General features: G+C 38.5%; 2 protein-coding genes across 6 annotated transcripts; one reads left to right on the plus strand and one right to left on the minus strand.

The window, feature by feature from the left end:
- Positions 1-6337: 6337 nt before the first annotated feature.
- Positions 6338-10395, minus strand: LOC128528927 (zinc finger protein 93). Of its 2 annotated transcripts, none has more exons than XM_053502123.1 (2): positions 10306-10395; positions 6338-8924 (listed from the first exon to the last, which is right to left on the minus strand). In XM_053502123.1, the coding sequence occupies exon 2, from the start codon at positions 8822-8824 to the stop codon at positions 7403-7405; it is 1422 nt and encodes a 473-aa protein (XP_053358098.1). In that variant the 5' UTR covers positions 8825-8924; positions 10306-10395; the 3' UTR covers positions 6338-7402. The 2 variants fall into 2 exon arrangements, with proteins under 2 accessions (XP_053358098.1, XP_053358097.1); XM_053502122.1 differs by lacking the exon at positions 10306-10395 and adding an exon at positions 9408-9550.
- timm23b (translocase of inner mitochondrial membrane 23 homolog b (yeast)) lies at positions 8946-25497 on the plus strand. 4 transcript variants are annotated; one of them, XM_053502126.1, is made up of 8 exons: positions 8946-9438; positions 10980-11142; positions 12435-12493; positions 12616-12709; positions 13255-13339; positions 16551-16609; positions 18448-18558; positions 24532-25497. In XM_053502126.1, exons 2-8 carry the CDS (start codon positions 11013-11015, stop codon positions 24636-24638), a joined length of 645 nt encoding a protein of 214 aa, XP_053358101.1. In that variant the 5' UTR covers positions 8946-9438; positions 10980-11012; the 3' UTR covers positions 24639-25497. The 4 variants fall into 4 exon arrangements, with proteins under 4 accessions (XP_053358101.1, XP_053358100.1, XP_053358099.1 ...); XM_053502125.1 differs by having other exon boundaries at positions 8946-9428; XM_053502124.1 differs by lacking the exon at positions 8946-9438 and adding an exon at positions 10645-10893.
- Positions 25498-25659: the final 162 nt, after the last annotated feature.

Genomic DNA, 25659 nt, shown 5'->3' on the forward strand with positions numbered 1-25659 from the left:
CTCCATAACAATGATAAAGAATGTTGTAGTTCTCAATGATAGAACCAAGGGGGCGGCTGTATTGGAAAATAATAGAAGTCCTAACATTTAGCTTTGGAGTATACCATAGTTCACTGTAATGAGACAAAGAACATTTTTATATTTGTATTAAAAAAGGTTGTTTTGATTCAGTGGGAGGTAAACCATTCTAATACAGGACCCTGACAACCTATTTCAACTTCTAAACGCTTTTAAAGTATGTCATGGTCAGGTGTGTTGAAGGCTGCACTGAGATCCAGAATGACTAACATGTGACGACTGAGATCAGATCAGATGGAGCGGACCACTTCATTTGTTAGGGAGTTGTAGATTATAAGCAAAATAGCAGGGCATAATTCAATTCAATTCAATTCAATTCAATTTTATTTATATAGCGCTTTTAACAATGGTCATAATACGTTTTTTTAAAACCTTTCTTAAGCTTTGATGATGGTTTTAAATCTAAGGGACAATTTGTGATATTCAAGCGTGCAACCAAGAAGACAGCCAAGAAGACAACAATGGTTGGAAATGCGGAAGCCAGCTAATAGGATAATGAGAGATTGGTGTCTGAAGGAGGGATATGTGATGTTATCCTGGGAAATTTTGTCAATTAATGATGCCTTAAACTTCTCATGAGTTTTCATGGTGTAAGCAGGGGAGGCAAAATAACCAGCAGAAGGATCGAAGATTTAACTAATGCTGTTAAGTGGTGTTACTTTGGTTCCGTTAGCATTTTTATTAATTAATCCAGCATAATGTGCTGTCTTAGCTATCTGCTATCTATGTCTGCTTTAACATATCTTTGACACTGTTTTAAACAATCTCTGAGGATTTCATATGACACGTTTTGTCTTTTACATTTATGCTCTGATTTTGTACCAGCTCGCTAATAAAAACTGACCATGGGTTATGAAGGACAGAATATACGAATATTTTAACCCACTAAGATTAGCAGTTTATGAGATCAAAAAGTAAAAAAAAAAAAAAAACTGAAACCAAGTGAACTTAATTAGTGACTAGGCCAGGAAGCAGACAAACAGGCTAACCGGATCACCTGCACTCTACACAGAGTTGTCTTTCAGGTTCAACCATATAGAGACTGTGTATGTGCCCTGCTCGAAACAAAAACATAGAAACACTCATAATGTCTGCTTTAGTCTGATCAGTATATAAATAGACCACAGCTGATATTTCAGATCTGAGGCTAGGACTGTTAAATATAAGATCTCACACATCTAAAGCGCTTCCTGTTAATGAAACTATCACTGATCAGGAGTTTGATGTACTATGTTTAGCAGAAACGTGAGTAGGTAGCATTAAATGAAGCTTGTCCTCCTGCTAATCCTACAGCTACATGCATCTGTCTCGGCTAACTGGTAAAAGAGGAGGCGTCACAGTTATTTATGAAGATAATCTGACCATCATACAAAAACATGGACACAAATGTAATCAATTTGAAATATACTAACATAAAATACGTGACCACAAATAAGCCTGCACAATTGATCACAAAACTCAGGACTTCTGGTAATTCCCAGAATTTTAAAATCTACAAAAGGGGGCAGGGCATTTTCATATTTGGCTCCAAAGCTTTGGAATAGCCTTCCAGACACTGTTCGGGGAGCAGACACGGTTTCCCAATTCAAAAGTAGGCTCAAGACGCATCTCTTTAATCTGGCATACGCGTAACTCATCCCATAACCTCATATTGCAGTACACCTATCCTGAATGGCAACTACGCTAATTCTCTCCATCTTTTCTGTATTTTTCTACCCATCCTGAGACATCTGGAGATTGTGCCAGCTTCAGTAGACAAAGGCCAACCCTGCAAGGTTTCTAAGGCATCTGGAGAAGGACCTGCTCCAGCTAGATTCTGCTTTATGATGGCTGGAGCTACACATCCTGCTCCTGTGCTTCCAGTGATCTGACCCCATCTGCCCTCTGCACCTACTGCTGAACTGAATCTACACAACTTCTGATATATTGAACTTTCACCTGCACAACACACTTGATGTTATTTCTATCTGTTATCACCCAGATGAGGATGGGTTCCCTGTTGAGTCTGGTTCCTCTCAAGGTTTCTTCCTACTGCCATCTCAGGGAGTTTTTCCTTGCCACTGTCGCCGTCACCCTTGGCTTGCTCATCAGAGACATTTCATTCATCATTCATTCATTTAATTATTATCTAGACACATTTTTCTCACACATACACACTTTCAAATATTTTCTTTTCTTAAAAAAAAAAAAAAAAATCTTTAATTTTTTTTTGTGAAGCTACTTTGGGACAATGACCATTGTTAAAAGCGCTATATAAATAAAATTGAATTGAATTGAATTGAATCAAATTATTATTTACAGACCCTTCAGGGACGTACTCTGAATTTCTCTGCGGATTTCATTTCAAACCTTGTTGTCTCTGTAGACAAAGCATTGACTGATGGAGAAGTTAATACTCACTTTAAAAGTCCAGGAGATTCTGAGAAGAGCATTCATGTCCATTCTGGAGTCAAGAGGAGTAAATCCTTGGATCCTCTTATAAAGGTGGTCATAACATAGATTTAATACAAACCTTTAGTGATAATGTATGTACATTGCCATGCTGCTGTATTATACACACAACCATGTTAACCACTGCACAGAGCTGAGTTATCAACAAAGACTGGATCACCGTCTGACTCCACAGAACTCGATCAAGAGACTAAAGTCAACATTCCGTTACACACACATGATTAAGATTCAATTATTTGTCACATGTACTGTACAGCACAGTATGATGATGGGCTAAAGCCTCATCTCAAGAGAGATGTTCTAATGTTATTACAAATGTAGGAAAGGTTCGGCAATGATCTGGACAAATTTACCTACTGGGAAGTCTCTACTACTGGTGTTGGTTGTGTGACCCAAACTGATGATGACAAAACTACACAGGATTTTAGGGAATAAGGTTTGCAACATTAACAGCAACTTTACAACATTAACTAGGAGGGAAGCTGGGTGATGATTGTGTAAAAATATGGTGCATGCAGGGAAATTCTCTGGTTTTGCAGAACAGGAGATTGTAGACAGAGAGGATGTTTTTAAAATTTACATTGCCAGCTCTGTGCCACCGAGTCAAGGTGAACTAAGCAGACTGTAGACGCTTTCACACACTCCAGCCTGTTCTCTCGCCCGAACCACTAGACTATAATAGGGCAAAATATAACAAAGTATATAACAATATATATACCAATCAAGAGATCAAAATCCCAATAAAATGCATTTATGTTTGTGGTTGTAATGTCACAAAATGTGTAAAAGTTTAAGGGGTATGAATACTTTTGCAAGTGACAGTACATATTTGCAGATCAATATTTATTTGAAATTTTCTTTTGTTGTCTATCAGAGCATACAGGAGTTTAAATTTATGAATTTGTATTAAAAAAACGTGCAGCCTTCCCGTTACAGTCTACATATAAACATATAAAGGAATTACTGCACCTTTCATACGTGGGTCCCTGCTTTTTCAACGAGACCAAACGTAATTGGACAGGCATGTGTTATTCCCTCATTTCTTTATTATTAAATAAGTAAATAAAACGTACTGTGCATCATTTGCCTTCAGATTTTGTTGCTGTGCTGTAAACTGGAAATATAAAGCCCAAAGAGCTGCCACTGCCACTGCCACTGCATTTAGCCATCCAAAGACAGAAATATCGAAACAAGCCTAACAGAGAGAGATTCAACCAATGTTTGTCAGATTGGTTGGTACATGAAAAGAATAGACTGGTGAATTCAGAATCATCAAAAAGCCCAGAAAACATAGAACTGTGTTGGAGGACAGAAGAACTTTTCCCCTGGTAAAGAAACTCTTTTCACATTTGGCCGGAACATCCTCTAGGAGGTGTTAAGGTCAACAGTCGAGAGAAAACTACAAAACAGTTAATGCAAAGGATATACCACAAGAGGTTAACTCTTGGTTAAGCTTTAGAAACAGGAAGATTAAATGCAGTTTGCCAAAAACTCTGACCTTTAAATAGAAGAAAAAGATCGATAAAAAAGAATAATATAAACAAGGAAAGGATCTAAAGAATATCACCATATTCACCACATCATCTTTTGCTGTGGGCGTGTATGGCCGCCAGTGGAACTGGTTCTTTCCAATGTATTCGATGATGTGACTGCAGAGAAAAGCAATATGAATTAGCTCCAAAATGTATAGCACCATATTATCTGCTCAGATTCAGACAAATTATTCATAACCTACTGTGTCACAGACAGATGGCCAATTCAGTGCCCTGACCTGGATCACATGCATAAGCATGCATTTCACTTACTGTAGACAGAACACTTAAAAACAGGAACTGAAGACAGCTGCAGTAAAGATCTGACAGAGCATTGCCTTGAAACAAACCCAGTGTCTGATGATGTCTTGGGTTCCAGACTTAAGGCAAGAGCTTTAACAGGAAAGGATATGCAACTAGTTTTTTTTTTTATCACAATATAATTTGTGATCACGATAAAGAATATTAAGAAGTAAAACTCTTGAAACATGACTGTTGAATATAACACTTATTTTCAGCTAGGATTTTTTTTTGTACCATTCAGTTAATCTCAAATTTGTCTCCACCTTGTGGTAGAACACTGGAACTGAAACCTTCAAAACTTCTCCAGGCCTAAAATCTGGTCTGTAGTCAATATAGCAAAAATTCTTTATGTAGGACTAGATTTAAAATTATTTTTAATACTCCCACATTAATGTACGCACTACCACTGTTGAAAAAAAAGCCCGCTATTTCTAGTTAACAACAAATAAAAAAGGTCTGTCTTTGAATAAAATGTAAACAATCGGACACTGAATAAATATTAATCTAATCTTTCCTTATAATTTGCTATATTTCAAAATGACACAGTACAGCATTTTGAAATGATTAATTCCTGGTATTGGGCCAACGTCTTAGTTTATGTCATTCATATAAAAATGTAAATCTGAATGAATGAATTAATGAATGAATGAATAAATAGCGTAAATATCACATTTAACTTTATACTTTCAAAGACTGCCTAATGGCTAGTAACTTTAGTTAGCTCACATGCACTTTCCACCAAACCACCAAGCGCAAATGAGGTTTAGTTTGCCAAAACATGAGAACTATGAATGTAGACACACTGCTTGAACCAATAGGTTTATTACAAAATTGCAAGACAGAAAATTCATAAATTGTCTTCTAATGGCAAACACAACACAAAAAAAAAAACATACACCTCTTATATTAGATGTAGGTCCGCTGCATCAAAAAATGAAGCGACGACAGCGGTTAAAAACAGAAGGTAATGATATGGACATGACCCCTAACGAGGGGGAAACGTGCAGGAAACAAGGAGAGACCTGTTTACTGCAGAAGAACGCTGGATGCATGAGGAGACTAATAAGATTAAATGAAGGGTTTTACCAACTGAGTTTGATCCTTGCCTTCAAGGTGAACAGAAGAACTATTTCAAAACAAACAAACAAAGACAAATCAGAGTACCAAGCATATTTTATGTTTTTCCTGTGTTTTTAAAGGCCAGACTCAATCCAAGATCAGAGCTGTGCATAATTTGTGCAACTCAAGACCTCGGAACGATTCATAGGTCAACCCCAAGCAACGGCATTTTAAAACAGCTTGCACACAGTTTACACAATATTAAGGTCAAGTTGATGTGAACGTTGAAGATTATTACAGAGGAAACGTTGCTGAGGTGCACGGACAAGAGAGAACCGATCAAGTGTGTGGCATGTCGCTTCCTACAAGCTTTGGTGGCGCTCAGTCACTGACCACATCATAGAACATTGTGACCATAACTTGGTGAAATGAACGCTAACTATGCTGTCTTAAAAATCAAATATATTTCAAACAGGAATGAAGAGTACTGGGTGGAGCATTAATCGTCTAAACTTTCACTCTGGCATGGCCCACTTTTTGCCCAATTCCAGGTTTAAAGGTATGTAGTGCTTGGTTTGTTTTTGTTTATGTATAGTGCAATGCATGGTGAAATATGTAATCCCCTGGTTATTTCATAAATTATTCAAAATTATTATTCACAAATCATTCACACATTATAACTTTCTTCATGGCATTTTTTTTTTCATTTTTACACATATGGACATATTTAAAATGTATATTATATTATATATATTTTGGTGAGTATATTCTCTCAATATATTCAACATGCACACACACACGCGCTACTTTATATGAAGTCATCATTTTCAAAATGCATTCCTCTTGATGGCTGCACCACAATTTGCAGTTTCTGTGTAACCCCCGCAGATTTCAATGTTTGACAAATAGACAAGTAACCTTTCAGAATGTTCGCACTTTAATCAATCAGACGAAGGAAGAACAGTACTAAAGAACCGAGCACTGTGCAGAGCATAATCGGACTTCAAATCTGATTTGTGAAACATGGAGGGGAAAAAAAAAAAACTTTCAAGAAGACTAGTCTACTTGGCAGGTCAGAACACACAACCAATTCTCCAATTATCAAGTCAACATTTAAATTTGAACCAACAAATACAAGTCACTGAGTGTATGTATGTATGTATGTATAAATGTGTTTTAATAAAAACCAGTTGACAAAAGAAATGTAAAAATATGAGGAGGTTAGATGATTATATTTGTAGGTCTAAGGTGAGGAGAGGTGACAGGAGCTCTGGTCAGAAAAGAAGGGGCAAAACTGTTGAATTTACTTCCCTAGACAAAACTCATGACAAACCTATCCTTTAACAACTTCTCAGTGTCTTTTGGGGAGCTGCTAGTCACACACATTACTATAACCCACTAACAGCAACCACCGGGTCCAATGATTCTTTACAATTTTTAACCCTGCAGTCTTTTCGATTAAGTACTTCATTTTGTTTTCAGGTGTGTTTAGTGCAAGCATCCACGATATTTAACAACTGCAATCCCATGTCAACTTTTTTTTGGTTGTTGTTATGAATGACTACAAATAAAAAGGTAGACATAAATAACACTACAAAACTGGCAAAACTATTACCCTGCCATTAAATTAACTGTCCCTAACCGTGACCAAAAAGGGAATGTCAACAAAAATGTACAAATGTTTTATGCTTTACACTGCCAAATATGGCCTGAACATCCTTTAACATCACCCCACCAAAAAAAAAAAATCTCAAAGGAAAAATTATTATTATTATTATTATTATTATTATATTGACGCCTATTGCTGACAACACACAGCCAGTGACATCACACCCACTTCACAATGAGAGCAATGCCAAATTATTTGTCCTTTACCAAAATAAGAAAAAGTTGGGGAAAAAATAAAGAGAAAGGGAGGACACAAAAATAAGGACTTTTCCTTAAGCTGTGCTTGGACAGTCCTGGAACTTGAGGGTCTCTCACTCAGACTCGGACTCCAGAGGTGCACTCTCGTCGATCATCTCACGCTTACATTGTTTAGGCGCCTGCTTTAACCCAGAATGGACCTTCTTGTGGCGAGAGAAGCTGGATGAATGGACGAAGGTCTTCCCACAGTGCTGGCACTCGTAGAGCTTGCCAGAGGCATGCGTCTGCTGGTGCTGCTTTAGGTTGGACAAGCGTACAAAGGTTTTCTTGCACACATTGCAGGTGTAGCACCTGTCACTTACGTGCGTTTGCTCAAACTTGGCGAGGGCGACGCCACAGCCCGTATATGGCTGATCGTCGTCGTCGTCATCATCTGCCAATGGCAGCCTTTTCTTACCCCCTTTGCGGCGCTTATTCTTCTTACACAGTGTGTAGTAATTGGGTTTGTCACGTGAGCAGAGCTTCAAGCGGATCTTCAGGTCTGAGGACTTGTCCAGTGTGTCTCTGCCCTGTGTGTAAGAGTTGAGCAGCTGCCGCACATGGGACACCTGGTGCTTGGACAGATTGGTGGATGTGCTGAACACCATGTCACACTGAGTACACTGGTACTGCTTCTCACCCACAGCAAATTTGCTTTCTGCTTGCTGTGACTTCTTTTTCTTTGATCCACAGCCAGACGGGCGGTTCTGATGGGTTACGATGGGCACCGGCGTAGGTGTCGTGTAGAGTGGCTTTAGTTTATCAAGGCCTTTTTTATGGATCAGCCTGTGGCGCGAAAGGCTCGAGCTGTGGTTGAACGACTTGCCGCATGCATTGCACGTGTGCAGTCTCTTGATTTTGTGGCACTTCTTGTGGATTGCCAGGAGCCGTTTGCCGTTGCATCGTACGCCACACAAGTTGCACTGAAGGAGCTTTTTCCCGTCCTCCGATTTGCCGCTCGCTTTAGAAAGCGGTGAGGTGGAATTGGCCAGATGGTCACCTGTAGAGTGTAGGTGCAGGTGGCGAGCCAGGCTGGATGAATGGCTGTAGCTTTTGCCACAAATGTGGCAGTTGTACGGCCTACCCCTCGAATGGGAGCCCCCTTTATCCCAGTCACTGTCCGAGCCATCGTCCTCCTCCTCCTCTTCCTCCTCCCCAAGCTGGGTGCTCACAAGCACTGTGTGCTCATCTACATCGGAGACGCTCCTTACTTCCTCCTCCTGTGAGGCGATCAGGCCGGTTTCCGTGTCCTCGCACTCGGCATACACTGCCTCATACGGCACAAAGAACCGTTCGTCAGACTCAGTTTTAACCAGCTGGTCAGACGGAAAGCTCTCGTCCGATTCTCTTTTCACGCAGGACAGAGTAAATTTGGAGCCGACCTCGGCCCACTTGACCACGTACTCGATGGGCTGGGTATCGAGTTCCACCGTGATAAAGTCTGCTCCGAGAGCGTCCGGGTCAGACGACGTTAACTCGACTCCTGTGTCCTCCATCGGGTCCGGTGTTTAACGGTCCAGTCTTGTCAAACACTTTCAAATTATGGGCAACGAAGTTCTCTGGATATCACAGTCTGACTTCACAGCTCAGTGACTCCTGGCAGAAAAGAAGGAGATAAGTGAAGACGCTTTTATAAATCAGAGCAAGAATAAAATAATCAGCTCAAATTCATAAAATACATCCGAGAGATACATTACACTAGGAGTTAAAAAAAAAAAAAAGAGGAAAAGCTGCAAGTTTGAATACAGGATGTAGGCAGACAAAAGGCTGGAACTGCAGTCAGTGCGACTTCACGGTACTGATACACTCGGCACTGGGAGTGTTGAGGGTTTAAATCAAGCATTAAGGGTTTAATCAAGGTGTAAAGAGAAAGGTTGAGCGCGCGGGACGAAAGTCACACCGAGCTGAAGTGGAAATCGAAAGCGACTGAGAGAAGGTTTTATTTCCTCATTGCGCGGGGCCTCGGCGCCACCATTTACCCCGAGCGCGGCGTTACACACACACACACACACACACACACCGAGCGCAGAGACGAGACCTGCACAGCAACACGGACACGACGCGTTTCATCGTCCTCACCATCGTTCCGCAGCTCCGGAGGTAAAGCGAGGTGAAGTTTAAAGCCCGCGTTTGTCGGAGCAGACACGCAAACAAAGCGTCGCAGAGCCATACAGGAAATACAACAGAGAGGGGAAAGACACGGCGCGCGGTGCATCATGGGTAGCGCGGATTAAAAGGGCTGTTCGGCGACACACTCGGAGAAAGTAGAGTCGTGTATATGATGCGGTGGGAATCTTACACAATCATGTCAGGGGAAACAAACCTCTCTCTGAGAACATCAATCTGGCCTGGGTTCAGTCGGCCCGCCGTAAAACTACACACTGCAAACACGAGTGTGTGTGTGTGTGTGTGTGTGTGTGTCGACATATTTCCATCACAGGCCTGCTTGTGATGCTTATGTGTAGTATTTAAGCGCATTAGTGAGGACCTGGGCTCATCTCTGTGCGCATGGGGAGGACACACACACACACACACACATATATACATACACACCCCGTCCCCGAGCCTCTCCACAACAACCTGCACTAAACATTACACACTACAGCAGGGTTTGTGTGTGTGTGTTCCCTCTCTGTCTCCGAGACGCAGTTTATACACACACATACACACTCCCGTTCAGTACTTACCGAGACACACACACAGCACCGCCTTACACCAGGACGACTTTCAGTACGCTAGACACCCGTGTGTGTTTATATATGTGTGTGTGTGTGTGTGTGTGTGTGAGAGAGAGCGCTACAGTAAATGCAGATGGAAATTCACAACAGAAACTGGAAACCAGGCGGCCGTGTTCCACGTAAACGCGGCGAGGACATCATGTCTCCCCGCCGATCACACTGTGTACCGCAGATCACACAGTCTGTTCTGCAATATGTCTCGGGGAACGACTGAAAGAACTAGAATTGAAAGTCATTACCGAGCATCTGGCCTGAAAACAGCCGTCTTTTGGTCCTCGCAATGATCTGACTGCTCGCTCCTGCCGCACCTCTGCCAGATCATAAACGATGGCGTCATGACTGTCAATTTACCCGTTTTTTTGCATTACATCGCTGATCTCAATAAAATCCGCGTCGACTCCAGTTCAATATAAGCGCCTGCGTAAATGCGTCTGCGGCTTGTCTAGGGATCTGGCCAGAAACCTGCTTTGCTGTCGTAAAGACTGCCGTGAACGTCGCATGAAACTCCTCTTAAAACAATCATATTGTAATGCACGCGTTGGTTATTCTGCGTGTTAATCCAGTCAGTGTGTGTTTAACTACTTAATGTGCACTGATAATTTGATTAACCTGCTTGTACTGCATGCTTGATTTTGGAACAATATTTTTTAACGAATGCTTTACGGCAAACGTGGGCAGTGTGTCGGCTGTGACGGTGATTCCGTGCACTGCGCTCCTGGATCTTGCTCATGAAAGCCATTTTATATATATTGGGGAACAACATCATGCTATTTGTTCCTATACATATATATTTTAAAAAGTTTTAGATTGTTTAGTCACAGCGCGAGGTGAGGAAGTCGATGACGTCATGCGTTCCTGCTTGCTGGTCACTCTTACCTGTCAGGTGTGATGTTAACGCAGTTTGCTCTTCCAGGTCTGATTATAAGGGATCAATAACATAGAAGAGATGGATAAAGACTCTGCAGGATCTAACCCGAGCTTAGGAGCCACGGGAGCTGGAGGGGGTGGAGCTTTTGGCAGTTTATTCAGATCTACAGGTCCGACTTATTCAAATTCCGAGCTCGCCGGTGTGCCTCGTAAGTAAATCAGGTCTGCAGATATTGTGATTCACAAGCACATTAGATCATATTTATATTTATTCATATTTACAGTGATCTACAGTCAAGTGTTTTACAAAAGTTTCACACAGTTTCAATAACATTATTGCAACAGATGACAGAATTCCATTAAAAAGATTAATTTAATCGAATTAAATTAGCACACACAAATTAGTTAGTAACCTAGTTACCCAGTGAAGTATCTATTTTCCAATGACGGAAACTTCAAAGCACTGGATAGAAGCATCTGCCAAATACCTAAATTTAAATTACAAAAACTTATTAAGACTTCAACTGTTTGTTTATTCTTTCATTCACTTTATCATCTATACTACTTTATTCTGTATACAGGGTCGCTGGGGGGCTGTAGTCTTTTCCCAGGAGATTAGGGCATGAGGCAGGGAACACCCTGGACAGGGGGCACACACACACACACCCACACACACACATACACTGCAGGCAATTTGAAAATGCCAATCTGCATGTCTCTGGACTGTGGGACGTAACCCACCAAGCCCAGGGAACAGATGCAAACACCTCAAGGCGGGAATCGAACACGGACTCTGGAGGTGCAAGGTGACAGTGCTAACGATTCTGCCTTTTAATAAAAAAACAATATTAAGAATATATTTCTTATATAGTGGATTCAGACCGTATCCCAAGATCACTGTACATTTACATTTACATTTAGTCATTTGGCAGACTGTAATGAAAAGCGAGGTTATAACGCACTATTCTTGCTCTCTCTCTCTCTCTCTCTCTCTCTCTTGCAAATGGACAGAAACACATGCATATGGGCAAATTAAGCTTATTATGAATAATACATTATTTTGATTTATTAAAAAATAAGCATTTTGAGTAAACCAAACATAATATTTTGGCATGTGGCTTGTATAAGTTTTGCACAATTACCTACTAATATTACACACTTGCACCTGGTTCCTCGCTCAGTTTCAACTAGAAAATGTAAGTTACAGGTTGTGGTGGTTAGAGCAAAGGCAGAACAAACAGAAAACATACTGCAGTTTTGTAAGAGAAAAAATGTCCTGACATTTAGAATTCGTGCTGAATAGCCTACACCACTATTCTGTAGTGGATTAGCATTTTATTTATGATCTATAACCACATCATTCCTAGGCTTCCTGAGATTTGCTCTAGATTTACCATGAACACTCTTACCTGTCAGGTGTGACAGGTGTGATTGCTTATTGAAGGCTTTTATAAGCAAGGCAAGGCTCATTGAGGAATAATCTATGGTGTTTTTTTCACAGTGTCTGGAATGAGCCCTCTCTCACCTTATCTCAATGTTGACCCCAAGTATCTAATTCAGGTGAGTTATTAAGACCCCTGCATTTTTAAAGACACAGAAACTATAACACCCATTGTACCAGTACGCCTTCTGGGAAGCTAGACACTCTTTCTTAAGTTATTTTAAATATGTATGCTTTCCAGGATGCAGATGAGTTTATTTTGCCCACTGGTGCCAACAAGACAAGAGGACGCTTGGAGTTGGCTTTCTTCACCATTGGCTCATCCTGTTTATCAGGTACAGTAGGCTTAACATTTTTCTTTTACTTTTTAAGTCTTCAGTATATTTGTACCTGGGGTGAGTGTTTACATACCCCAAGAGGCAAGTCCTAAATGGTATTGCATTAGAAAGCTAAAAAAAGTTTTTACACATGTGAAAGAGAGAATAAATAGAAAAAATATAGAGTGGCAAATGTCATAAAAAGTAAAACAAAAGTTGTAATTTAATAGTATTACTTTGCTATAAAATTTCAAATTCCTCAGTTACTAGCGAATGGCAATTACAAAACACCTTACATTTTTACAACAGTAAAAATATTTTCTAGACATATAAATATGAGTAAAAAAAGCAGTAAAATGTAAAAGGTTTAAGTAAAATGAGATGATCCAGAATTAGATTGAAGAATCTCCATACCACAAATACATTAGAGTAGTAATTTTCAGCTATATGACGGACAGCATTTATGACAACTTATTATTCTACCACTGGCTAATTTATCCTCCTCTCTTTGTACTCTTACTGGTACTGAAATTGTGATAAGATTTGAGCTGTTTGGGACGCAGGTGCACTGTTTGGAGCCATCACCGGATTACGAATGGGGCTGTCTGAAACGAGGAACATGGCCTGGTCTAAACCTCGTAACGTACAGTGAGTGCTATTTCACTATGTACTTCTGTAAAATAAATTGTTTAAGTAATTCACATTCTGATGAATGTGAATCATACATTATATTATACGTTTACACCTTTTTAATATTTAATCATTTAGCAGAGTTTATAACCCATGCAACCATCTGAACACTTCAGGAGACAACAGTGCTTTTTAAATAGACTAAGCATTGCCATCACTTTAGTCATCAAGTCTGGTCTATTAATACACTGCACTTAGTCAAATTTTTTTCCTTCCAAATTTCTGTTTGCATAAAACGTCTTTTCATTTACTCAATAATGGATGTCTTTATTAAGTCCAGCCACTAGAGGTCAGTATTTACCGTGGGTTTGATATTTTGGCGCCACACCCTATTTCTAAGGAATTAAGTATTTATGACCTGGGGCTTTTATTCTTAAGCTTCTTTAAAGTGTCTTGGGTATTTAATTATGTAACTTTATTTTTTTCACTTGTCGTCTTGCACCTCCAGGGTCCGGGTTCGATTCCCACCCCGGGTCTGTGTGCATGGAGTTTGCATGTTCTCCCCGTGCTTGGTTGCTTTTTTTCCAGGTGCACCAGTTTCCTCCCACGGACCTTAGACATGGAGATTAGGATAATTACCATTCCCAAATTGCCTGTAGTGTGTGTGAATGAGCATGTGTGTGCCCTGTCATGTATTGGCAGTGCGTCCAGGGTGTTTCCTGTCTCATGCCCAAATCCTCCTGGGATATGCTCCAGGCCCCCTGCGTTTTATTTTGTATACAAAATAAAACGGAATAGATGATGAGTAAGTGAGGGAGGGAGTTTCAGGCCCTTAATGCTTAAATGAATTTATGCTGCATGTCCCCGTGATAACATGTTACAAATCCTAGAAAAGTTGTAACCCGTGTATATAAGCCATAATCAAGCTAAAAACAATCAGTTTAAACAAATTAGTTAGTTGACTAGTTCCTTCTATCAACGCATTCAAGAGGGAAATGATGATAGTCTAAATAATTCACTTTGTTCATGATAATCAAAGTTTTCTTACAATTGTGAAGTTTGAGATTTACAAACTGTTGTAACAAATCAACATTTTATGTCAGTAAAGTACATGTTGGCAAATGACTAAAAGCCAGAGGAATATTACTTACAATAACATAGTTGTCTACTAGGAAGTGTTGTGTGTATGTAGGGAAATAATCCACCCTGTGCAGGAGTACTATGGCCTGACAAGAAGCAGAGGAGACTGGGAAATAGTTTTGCTTGTGCATGCAGATGCTATGGTAACTCAAGTGGATTGTTCACACACTTGCCTAGATAAAGACCACGTGGGCACTGGGGCTATGCTAAAACCAAAGTTTCTAACACATCTTGGTAAAAACCCATAATGTCATTATGATATTTTATATGTAGGGATGCTAAGTTGTATTTGCTGTCATTGTTCACTATCTTACCAGACGTCTTTAAACGCTTTTGCATTTGTAACACCAAATTGTAAAAAGAGGTATATTTACAACAAATATCAATTCAAAGCAAAAATGTTTACACTGTTTACATTAACCCCATCATTAACATTAAGTATAAAAGGGCCAGACACTGAATAGAGAACGAGATTCAGCAGTCATATGGAAAGTTTGGTGTTTAGTTATACGTAGGGGTCAGATAACCCTTTTTAAGTCCAGTCAAGCCGACATTTAATAGCATGCGTCTGAATGAATTTTTAAGGATGTTCTATTTAATTAAAACACATATCCACTATCGGCCAATAAGCTTTCAGAAGGTATTTGCCAGGGTGACTCATCAAACTTGAATTATATATTTGGGTACTGTATATTAAATTAAATTCGGCACTAGTGGATGCTTTTATAATTGCACGTAAAAACAAGCAATAGTATAACAAGGCATAGAATAAAAGTTTTTTTTCTTGTTCTGTTGCTCTTAGTAAAAGGTGAAAGGCCACACCAATTAAAATTCAAATTATCAATCAAAATATTTAAATTCTACTTTTGCAAACTAGTCATGGGCTTTTCATTACAATATTGGTGTCAAACTGAATTCTAATACATACCAAAAATATGTTGACACTCATAAACAATATAACTCCACACATCAATTATCTCTGAAAAGGTGGAACTAGTTTACTTGCATTGCTGTAGTGTAATTCATGATTGGTCATACGGATTTAAATCAAACTGCAAATGCAGGTTCAGTACAAAGTTCTGAGGATGTCTGCACAAGGGTATGCTCACTGTGTATCTTGGGTAAATCCAGGATAATTAAAATGACATTAACTAGATGGCATGTTAGAGTCGAAACATCCTTTTCCATTCGTTTTAAACGATTTAGTGATTTATGCAAGTGTTGTTAAACACACTAACAAGCTCTGTCTCTTTTAAAACCTTTCACTGCCATCATAAATATTGTCAGTCAAATCAACGCTTTGAATTTAAATTTAAAATGATATACTAATCCAGAAAATTTGAGATGTCCACATCTTCATTAAGTTTATTTATTTATTTTTTTTTATTTTATGCCACAATGGTTGTCTTAAACAATTATTTTTCCTCTGTATGATTGCTGAATATTTGCTATATTTTTCAAATGCATTCATAAAAACATAAATGCATAAGTCTATGTAAAATAATAAAATATATTCGCATGGCAACATTGAATTTAAGAGAAAAAAATGATAGGTCAGTTTTTTTAGCCATAGTGATAAGTATGATTCCTGTAAGAAAAGTATACAGCAGAAAAGTTTTTGACCAAGTGGACTACGTTGATGCAATGAGGTCAAGCGCAACCTGTCTGGCATTCGATCGTACGTTTGAACGAAAACTCAAATACAGCTGTGTGTACGAACAGTGTTTGTCTGCTCACAGAGCAGAGCAATCGAGTGGAAGTGCCTGTGTGTAAATCTGACTGCCTGTGGTCATGTGCGTGCACGAGGTCAACCAAAGTCTGGCTGTGTTGCCTCACACGCACAATCTAATCCCAGAGAATATTGAGATTGTGGATAAAATATACACTTTAAAGGTCTGAATAGGTCCTGCATGAATTTAAATGTTGCTACATGTTTAACCAGAATAAATCCCAGAATAAATCATTCTGTCATATTAGTATGACGTGATATTGTGTAAAACAATAACACTAACCTTATCCCTACATTTACATATATTCCAACTGTGATTTAATTTGAATCTTAATATTGTTTATCCTATGTGTGTCCTAGAATACTAAACCTGGTGACCCGTCAGGGAGCTACTTGGGCAAACACTCTGGGCTCACTAGGTGAGTGCGTTAGTTATTGTCTATATGAATGGACTGCGTTTGCACTGCGTTTTAAGATATTTGTTCATTCATTCATTCATTCATTCTTTTTTGGTATCAGTCTGATCATCTCAGCATGCATCCACTTAATCACACCTAGTTCAGTTATTTAACGGCATGTTTTGGTTAGTAAATTACATTAAAGACGGAGAAAGATCAGATGATTTATCTCGCGGTTTTATAAGGGATGTGTAGGATTTTATGCCATTTTTCGATTCTCCTTCCCCATGTTGACATAGTTATGTAATTGCTGTCTTTCCTTTTGTTTGTGTTCATATGGTTGCTCTTATGATTAATGACTAATTTATCTAATAACCATTCCTCTTTCTCTTTGGCTGGTAAATCCCTTCTCTACTTAGACATTGTGTATTGCAGTACAACAGAAATCTTAAGCATTAAGCACATACAGTACCAGTCAAAAGTCTGGACACATCTTCTTCAATGTTGTTCTATAATTTTCAAAAATGTGCATTAATACTGAAAACATCCAAATTATAATGGAACATTTATGGAATTATGTAATAAACCCAGAATATATATTTGTTTGTTCCAAACATTTAGCCGGCTCACTCATGGCATTGTCTCATCACACTCACAAGGTAGTCACCTGGAATGGTTTTCAGATCACAGATGAGCCTTGTCAAGAGTTCATTTGTGACATTTCTGGCCTACATAATGTGCTTTAGACCATCAGTTGTCTTGTGCAGAGGAGGGGTGTAATAACACACTTTGTGCTATTACAGCTACTGTATTGTTCAGCCTTTATTTGCCACATATATATATATTACTGTAGAGTGAAATACATTATTTTTCACATATCCCAGTTTTATTAGTAGGCAGGGGCCACGGCGCAGGGTCAGGCATTTTTACGGCGTGTCTGGAGCAGACAGGGTTATGCTGGGGCTCAACCCGCCAACCTTCGAACAGTAACTCGGAGCCTTAACCTTCTGAGCCACCACTGCCCCTCAGTATGAATCCATATGGTAGAAATCCATATCATGGCAAGAAACAGTCAGTAACGTAAAGAGAAAAGACATCACTACAATACTTGAAAAAATTTCAAGAACTTTGAATGTTATCCTCAAGCCCAAAGTGCAGTCACCAAAGTCATCAAATGCTTAGTCAAAATTGGGGGCACAATTAATTGGGGTAGCACATGGCAACCACAGCATTTTTCAGTGACATGCCATCCCATCTGGTCAGTAGTTCGTGGGATCATTATTTGTTTTTCAACAGGACAATGACCCCAAACATGCCTCCAGTTATGTAAGAGCTATTTGTCTAGGAAGCAGAGTGATGCTGATGACCTGGCCTTCACAATCACCTTATGAATTTCTTATTGAGATGCTTTGGGATGAGTTTGACCAGAAAGTGAGGGAAAATCAGCCAACAAGTACTCAACATCAATGGGCACCCCTTCAAAAAACATTCCAGGTGACGACCTTATGAGGCTCACTGAGAGAATGCCAAGAGTGTGCAAAGCTGTCAAAGCAAAAGGGGGCTACTCTGAGAAATCAAAAATATAAAACGTATTCTAAATTACTTAACACCTTTTATTGACTGCGTAACTCCATATTTGTTCTGTTATAATTTCAGTGTCTTTACTATTAATATATAATGCTGAAAACAATAAAAATATAAAAGAAAACATTGACTAGGGAGGTGTATCCAAACTTTTAACTGGTCATGTATGTGCATAAACAAGACTATAAAAAAATCATAATCTTGACATGTAGTACTGTATGCAGGAATTATTAAAAATAATAACAGAATTAACAATTTTGTGTGTACATGCACAGCTCTATTATACAGTGTGTTCGGTGTGATCATCGAAAAAACCCGAGGAGCAGAGGATGATCTAAACACCGTGGCTGCTGGCACAATGACTGGCGTCCTCTACAAATCCCCAGGTAGGCAAACAAGGGGGTATTTATAAGATGTAACAGGTTCCTGCCAGGAAAAATACAGACTCAAACAAGGCACAGGAGAAAATTGTGGTACAAACCAATGATGTAAGCTGTGATCTGGTGCTGCAACAATGAGACATTGTGTAATTGTGTATGTTTATGGGGAATTGATAAGCATTTCCCTGGTATTAATATTTACTCTGTTATGCTGCACAACTGGAATTTTAAATCTTTTCCTTAAAAAAAAAAAAAAAAAGTGAGTTGCCACACAATCAGTTGTTGTTGTTTTTTCGCCTGGTCACTTACATGGATTAAAAGCAGAAGTAGAACCAAAGAAGATATAATTAAGGTTAGGGTGATTTCATGAGGATATATGGGGCTTTTGTTGTTAAATAATGTACTGTAGTCACAAGACCAAGGACAATGTGAAGTCCATGAATAGGCAGGGGTTTTTTTTTCCAGGAAGCTGATGCACTGGTGTGTGTGTGCATTAGGTGTGTGTGTGTGTGTGTGTGTGTGCTCGTTAGTGAGAAAGACAGAGAGAAATCTTTTTTTTTTTTTTTTTTAGATTAGTAAAATGTTTTGAAACGTCAAGGGGAAACACTAACCAAAACATGTGCTAAAAATCTTCCCAACTACATTTGAGGAAGTTTAAAATATGTGTCTATTTAAAATATGTGGAATTAGGTAATTATGTAACAACAACAGTCTATTGTTATTTTAAGTCATAGAGGTTCCTGGAATAGTTGTTGCAAGAACAGTATTGTCAAGTGCATTTGTAAAACCCATTAATATATATATATTTCTACTATTATTGGACACGCCTTCTAATTCCATTGTGTTTCCTGATTTTTATGTCTTTCTACTTTGTAAAACAATCTTGAAGGCGTCCAAATATGCAATAATCACCTTTAAACAGTTAATACTGAGATGTATCTGCTACTTATGCTCTGTAAAGCCTTCATAACAGTTCTAATCCGAGGTGCAGATAATTTTTTGAGGCTGGTAACTCTAAATGAACTTCTCCTCTCCAGCGAGTTAAATGTGAAAGTACTCGCCTCTAAACCTACAGTAATAACTGGTTATGCCACCTTGGCGGCAACAACTAAAATCAGGCGTTTGTTGTGGAAGTATTTTGGCCCAATCTTCTTTGCAGAATCGTTTTTATTCAGCCACACTGGCGGGTTTTCGAGCATGAATGGCCTGTTTAAGATTTAAGTCTGAAGTTCGACAAGGCCACTCCCAAAGCTTTTTTCTTTTTTTTTTTTTCTTTTTTTTTTGAGCCATGCAGAGGTGGACTTACTGGTGTGTTTTATGCTCTTGAACTCAAAGTCACAAACTGATGGTCGGACATTCTCCTTCAGAAATTTTTGATAGAGCGCAGAATTCATGATTTAATCCTTTATGCCAAGGCTTTCAGGTCCTGGACATCACACTACCGCCACCATGTTGTTTGATTGTTGGTGGTTTTACACCAGATGTAACGGGATTCCCAAATGTTTAACTTTTGTCTCATCAGTACACAGTGCTTAAGGTCTTGGGTATAATCAAGATGTTTTGGGGCTAATGTGAGACGAGCCTTTTTGTTCATTTTGGTCAACAGTGACTTTCACCTTGGAACTTTTTCATGGATGCCATTTTTGCCCAGTCTCTTTCTTATTGTTGAATCATAAACACTGACCTTAACTGAGGCAGGTGAGACCTGAAGTTCTTTAGATGTTATTCTGGGTTCTTTTATAAGCTACTGGATGAGTAATTTTTTTGCTCTTGGAGTAATTTTGGTAAGCCGGTCAAGTCAGCTTATTAGTAGCTTCTTTTAAAGTAGGTTATTTAATCCAATTGTTCATAAATTCACTTCTACTCAACATTTTAATTTTAGCGCATAACAATGTGCTCTCAGGTCAGGTATTTTACATGACCTCACCTTGGACTGCTGCGGATATGTTTGCTCTTTGCTCGGTTTTGGAACATACTGTATGAGACAAACTAAATCTAAACTTCCCGCAGAAAGAATTAACACACATTGATCTGTCCAATCATCCTTTGAAGGTTCAGTTTTCATAGTCTACTTGCCCTTTTTTGGAGTAAACCATGCTGTCCTGCGCATTTGTTTGACAGACAAAATGTTTTTTCATTTACTGTAATACTGTAAGTATTTGGATATGTTTAAATAATGCTCATACTGCCAATCAGTCTCAATCACAGCTGATCCCTCAGTTAATTAAAGGTACGTCCTATATATTCTATTTATATTTAAAAGAATCTATAGGCTGAATTTGTCAGTTTGTGCTTAAAAAAAAAAAGCTACATTGTCCTGTTCGACAAGACACTTACCCACTCATATAAGATCTATTAAAGTCATGAAATCTCTTGCACTGAATTGACCTCGTTATTTTCTCAGATATTGCTACAATCAGTTCCAAATTTCACATTTCCTCATTTTCTCTTTCTTGCAGAGCTCACTATTACAGAGCCCTTCCATCAGATGGTCATTGGACAATCATGTGGTCGAATAAATAGTGTTGAAACGGTCAACGTTCAAATGTTTCTTTCTAAAAGCAAGGTGATCCTGAACAGCCTGGTCAGGAACAGTTTGATGGGAGATGTTAAGGTTCTGGTCCAGCTGCACACAAGCAGAACTGTTGTACACTTGAAAATATGTGTTGCAGTCTAATGTTTGGGGGTTTCTTAACACACATTTCAATCAATTTAAAACAAAGATGAATAAAATATTAATAGTAAATATGCCATAAAGTAAAGATATCCAGCAGTCATGTGATGTATTCTAAGCCACTTACTGCCAAAATTATTACTGTGAATGGTGATGATCAATCATACAAGATCTTCATAAATGTCCTTATAAAGTTATTAGCTCCATGTTAAAATCATCTTTTTTTTGGAATGAGGCATCAAAGAACATTCTGCATCTAGTCTGTATCTGGCAAGACCGAAGGTTTTCCAACAGAACATTACCATCCATATGATGTAAGAGCTCTGTGCCTTTGCTCTGTGGTCCAGTTGTAATGCTTATGTGCTCATTTGTAGGTGCTTTTTCCTATGGGCACCCCGTTTGCAATAAACTGTAATGTGCTGTGTGTTCTGGCACCTTTCTGTCAGAACCAGCATTTAATTTTACAGCAGTTCGAGCTACAGTAGCTATTCTATTGGACCAGACTACATGGGTCCACATGCGTCATTTTTACATGCGTCATTTTCACATTTTATTTGAACACCAGATTAGATTTGTTATTATCTTATTTTTATATAAAAGATACTTGCTACCATGAGAATCACAACTGAATGTCTCTAAAACCTAAATCGTATGAAAAGTGTGAATTGTTTATTGTGCACGGCAGCTACAAGCTAAAAAGAATATTAACACATTAACTAAAGGCAGCAACTCATCTTTAGACATACCACATAGAATATGTAGGGTGTCTGTGTTTTGTTAAATTAAATAAAAGAATTTCTATGAATAGAAAGCTAAAGAACAATACACTTATTATTATTCAGGTTTTATTGTATTTAGTGAACCCTAAGCTCATGTCGGAGCCTCCTAGAAGTTACCACAAAATAATTATGCTGTTATGCAGAGAGGAAACGGCACAGCTGATTTTTGCCAGTCAGCTGAAAGGTGCGGCCAAAGTTCCAGATCAGATAAGACTGTCATGAGGGCAACAAACAGTGCAGCACGTTTCCCATCGACCTCAGTGACACTCAGCCTGCATTTTGCCTCATGCCTTTAAAAACTATGTGAATTGTTTTGTATTCCCTTGTAAAGGAAGAATCATGTAGAAAATATAGTAGTTAAGCTGTTAAGCCCTTTTTATTAGCTTCCTGAAAATTTTTTTTTACAAATATACCAAGGTCATTGTCTCTTACTGTGAATGCTGTATACTTGGAACAGTTCTTTGTTTTTGACATCAGATGACAGCTGAGAAAACAGACATGCTGCCAAGATAAGGGGCCATGGAAATGTAGTGAACTATTGATTGATTAGTGCTGAGAAGTTGGGGGTTGTTGTGGACGTATAGGAAGTTTCCAAAACTAATTTTAACATTGCTCTATTATGAAAAAAACATTTAGATTGTGAAAAAGTTAATTTTCTTTTGTACTTTAAAAAGTTAAATACCTTCTAGATTCGTAACACATGAAGTCAAATACACACACTGTATTTCATCGGTCTGCCTTCTGCCTTTATTACCACTGTGGCATTGTTTCAATAAGCTTATGCAATGTCATAATATTTATTTCTGTCCAGAGTCACATTAATTTCTTTCCAAGATCTTGTATTAACGATGGGAGAGTTGGACCACTGTGTAAAGTCTTCTCCAGCACATCTAAGAAATTCTCAATTGGACTCCGTGGTGGCCAATCCATGTGTAAAAATGATGTTGCATGCTCCTAAAACCACCTTAACAATTTGTGCTCGATGAATCCTGGCATTGTGACCTTGGAATATGGGAAGAAAAGAATCCACTGATGCACTCAACTTGGTCCTTTAGCACGAATTACTGCATTAAGGTGGCATGGCACTAAAGATCAGCTGAGGCGTTATTGAAGTCCAGGTTGCTTTAATAGCAGCCTTCATCACATCTGTATTGTCAGTTTGGGTGTTTCTGATTTTTTTCTCGTGACAATACTCCATAGATCATGTCCTGAGGTGTGTTGGCTGGCCAATTAAGCAGTCATATCATGGTCAGCAAGTCATTTAGTGGTTAGGCACCATGGGTAGGTACTAAGTCCTGCTAGAGAAGGAAATTAATATGTCCATAAAGCTTTTCAGCAGACGAAAACATGAATGATGTGCTCTAAAGTCTTTTGGGAGACAGCTATGTTGACTGAGCAACAGTCCAATTCTTTCCAGTTTTTTTTTCCTTAAGACACATCAGATGTCGTGTCTGGTTCAGGAGTGGCTTGATAGTTGGAATACAACACTTATGGCCTCTTTCCTGAAGACGTCTGGGCTCTTGATGCACTGACTCCTGCCTCACTCCACTTGTGGAGTTTTTCCAAGTTCTTGAAACAGCTTTGCTTGACATCTTTCTTAAGGCTGTAGTCATCTCCTGTTGCTTCTGCACATTTTTCAACCACCCTTACATTTCCAGTCAACATTCCATGAATATGCTTCTATACAGCCCCTTCAGTGGCTTATCCTCCATATGTGGCTTATCCTCCAACTATCAAGTAATTTTCCCAATACTAGACCAAGAGGCACATGGTATTTATACTATATGAATAAAAATTTACCTGAAATATTTAATTATTTTGGTATACTGGCTTTATGGTTTTCATGACCTGTAATTCTTAAGCTTTAAAATAAATAAATAAATAAATCAGATAATAAATAATAAATTATAAAAGAAATAAACTTTGATATTTATAATATGCTATATTTTTTTAAGGTGAGAGTTACCGGTGAGATTTTTATATTGAAATAATAATACCAGTAGTGTAAATGTATGGAGTATTAATGTTTTTTAGAAGTTTTGAGGTCTGTAGACATTCCAGAAATAATGGGTGCACAGAATTAGGCATAAAATAAGTAGAGCCTTGGAGGCCTTGCATAGCTCTTGGTTCATCCGACAGTTATCAGGACTTTCCCAGTAGTGGGTGTGGAGTACATGAAGTGCTACTTCAGAACTTTATCAGATTTTGTGCTATTGCCAGTCAGTGAGCGAGGGGGTAAGTGGTGGTGGGGGTGAGGTTTGGGGGTTCTATCTCCCTGTCTAGGTGTCCATCCAAAATTCTACTTAGTTTATAGAATTTGATTTTGATATTGGAATTGATCTGAAGAGGGACAAGGTCACAGCAAGGTCAATGTTTAAGGATCTATTGGAGTGTATTTGAACCATACAAACTAGTAACAATGATTACATTTGTTGGTGATTGATAAGTTCTCCTTTTTTTTTTAAATAATCAAAATGGACATGATGCAGTCCCTCAAATACTGTAGTGTATTTGTGTGTTTTGCAGGTGGTCTGCGTGGAGCAGTTCGAGGAGGTGTGGTTGGTTTTGCATTATCGGGACTGTATGCCTTGTACAATAACTGGGACCATATGAAAGGCAGCTCCCGCTACTGAACAAAAAAAAGGATAAGAGTGGTTCTACCATGTGGAACTGGTAAATGTTGAAGTCTGGTCAGTCCAATACTGATAAAGATTTCATTAAGAATTAAATGTTCACTTAATGCAAATTATTAATAAATCTTTACAAAAGGCAAGTGCTGCGCTTCTATAAACAATAATCCAATAACAGCTTTGTGTGTAATTTCTGTTCTTGAAAAGTGTGTGCCTTTTTTCATGTAATACAAATGAGTGCAAATGTTTCTTCGAAAATAAAGGAAGCTACAAAGAATGGGAATATTGGGATATTTAGATATTGGTTTGTATATAAACTGAAACTTGATGGTACTTTCCACTTTTTAAACATTTCCACCAGAAACCAGGAAGAATACAATTGTGTTTTGTGGTTCATTAGTATATCTGCATGCACTTCATCTTTAAGACTTGTTATAATTTAATATAATAATTTTAATAGTTTATTTTTGTAATAGCAGAGTTGTTCAGTTCCTTCCTTTGTGGGTTTCAGAGGCTTTACACATCCCCATGGATGCTCATGGATGCCTATCTGTTTAGAAAATATTCTACCCAAGTAAAATGTAGGATCATTGGGATAAAGATTAAGGAGAACATGATCATAATATTTCTCACTACTGGTAATTTGCTCTGGCAGTTAAATTTCGCTGTGTGGAAATGCAATTTTGTGAATGGACAATAAATGTGACCTTGTGCCTTGTTTTTATCTTCTAATTGCTTTCTGTATCAGCACAACAGGTAATGAGGAGGAAATTGCCATCATGTTATAAACTAAGAACAATGCGTTGTAAGCATAAAATTGTATGTCCTGAAATAAACAAAATAAATGACTGACATGCACCTAGATAAAGTTTTGAATAATTCTTCTGTGTATTCCATGATTCAGTCCTTATTGAGTTTATTTAGTCTTTCACTGTGAACACAAAATCCACCTGGTCCTTTTCCAGTCTTCAACTGTCAAGGTTCAGTGTATTTGTAGAATTTTGTATCTGCACAACATTTCCTC

Source organism: Clarias gariepinus, chromosome 8 (genome assembly GCF_024256425.1).
Source record: "Clarias gariepinus isolate MV-2021 ecotype Netherlands chromosome 8, CGAR_prim_01v2, whole genome shotgun sequence".
NCBI classification, from domain to species: domain Eukaryota; kingdom Metazoa; phylum Chordata; class Actinopteri; order Siluriformes; family Clariidae; genus Clarias; species Clarias gariepinus.

Bases quoted from the DNA above. Each gene is read 5' to 3' on its own strand.
- LOC128528927 (XM_053502123.1), bottom strand. From the start codon at position 8,824: ATGGAGGACACAGGAGTCGAGTTAACGTCGTCTGACCCGGACGCTCTC.
- timm23b (XM_053502126.1), top strand. From the start codon at position 11,013: ATGGATAAAGACTCTGCAGGATCTAACCCGAGCTTAGGAGCCACGGGA. The intron at 12,494-12,615 runs GTGAGTTATTAA...TATGCTTTCCAG, and splicing joins ACCCCAAGTATCTAATTCAG to GATGCAGATGAGTTTATTTT. The intron at 18,559-24,531 runs GTAGGCAAACAA...TGTGTTTTGCAG, and splicing joins CGTCCTCTACAAATCCCCAG to GTGGTCTGCGTGGAGCAGTT.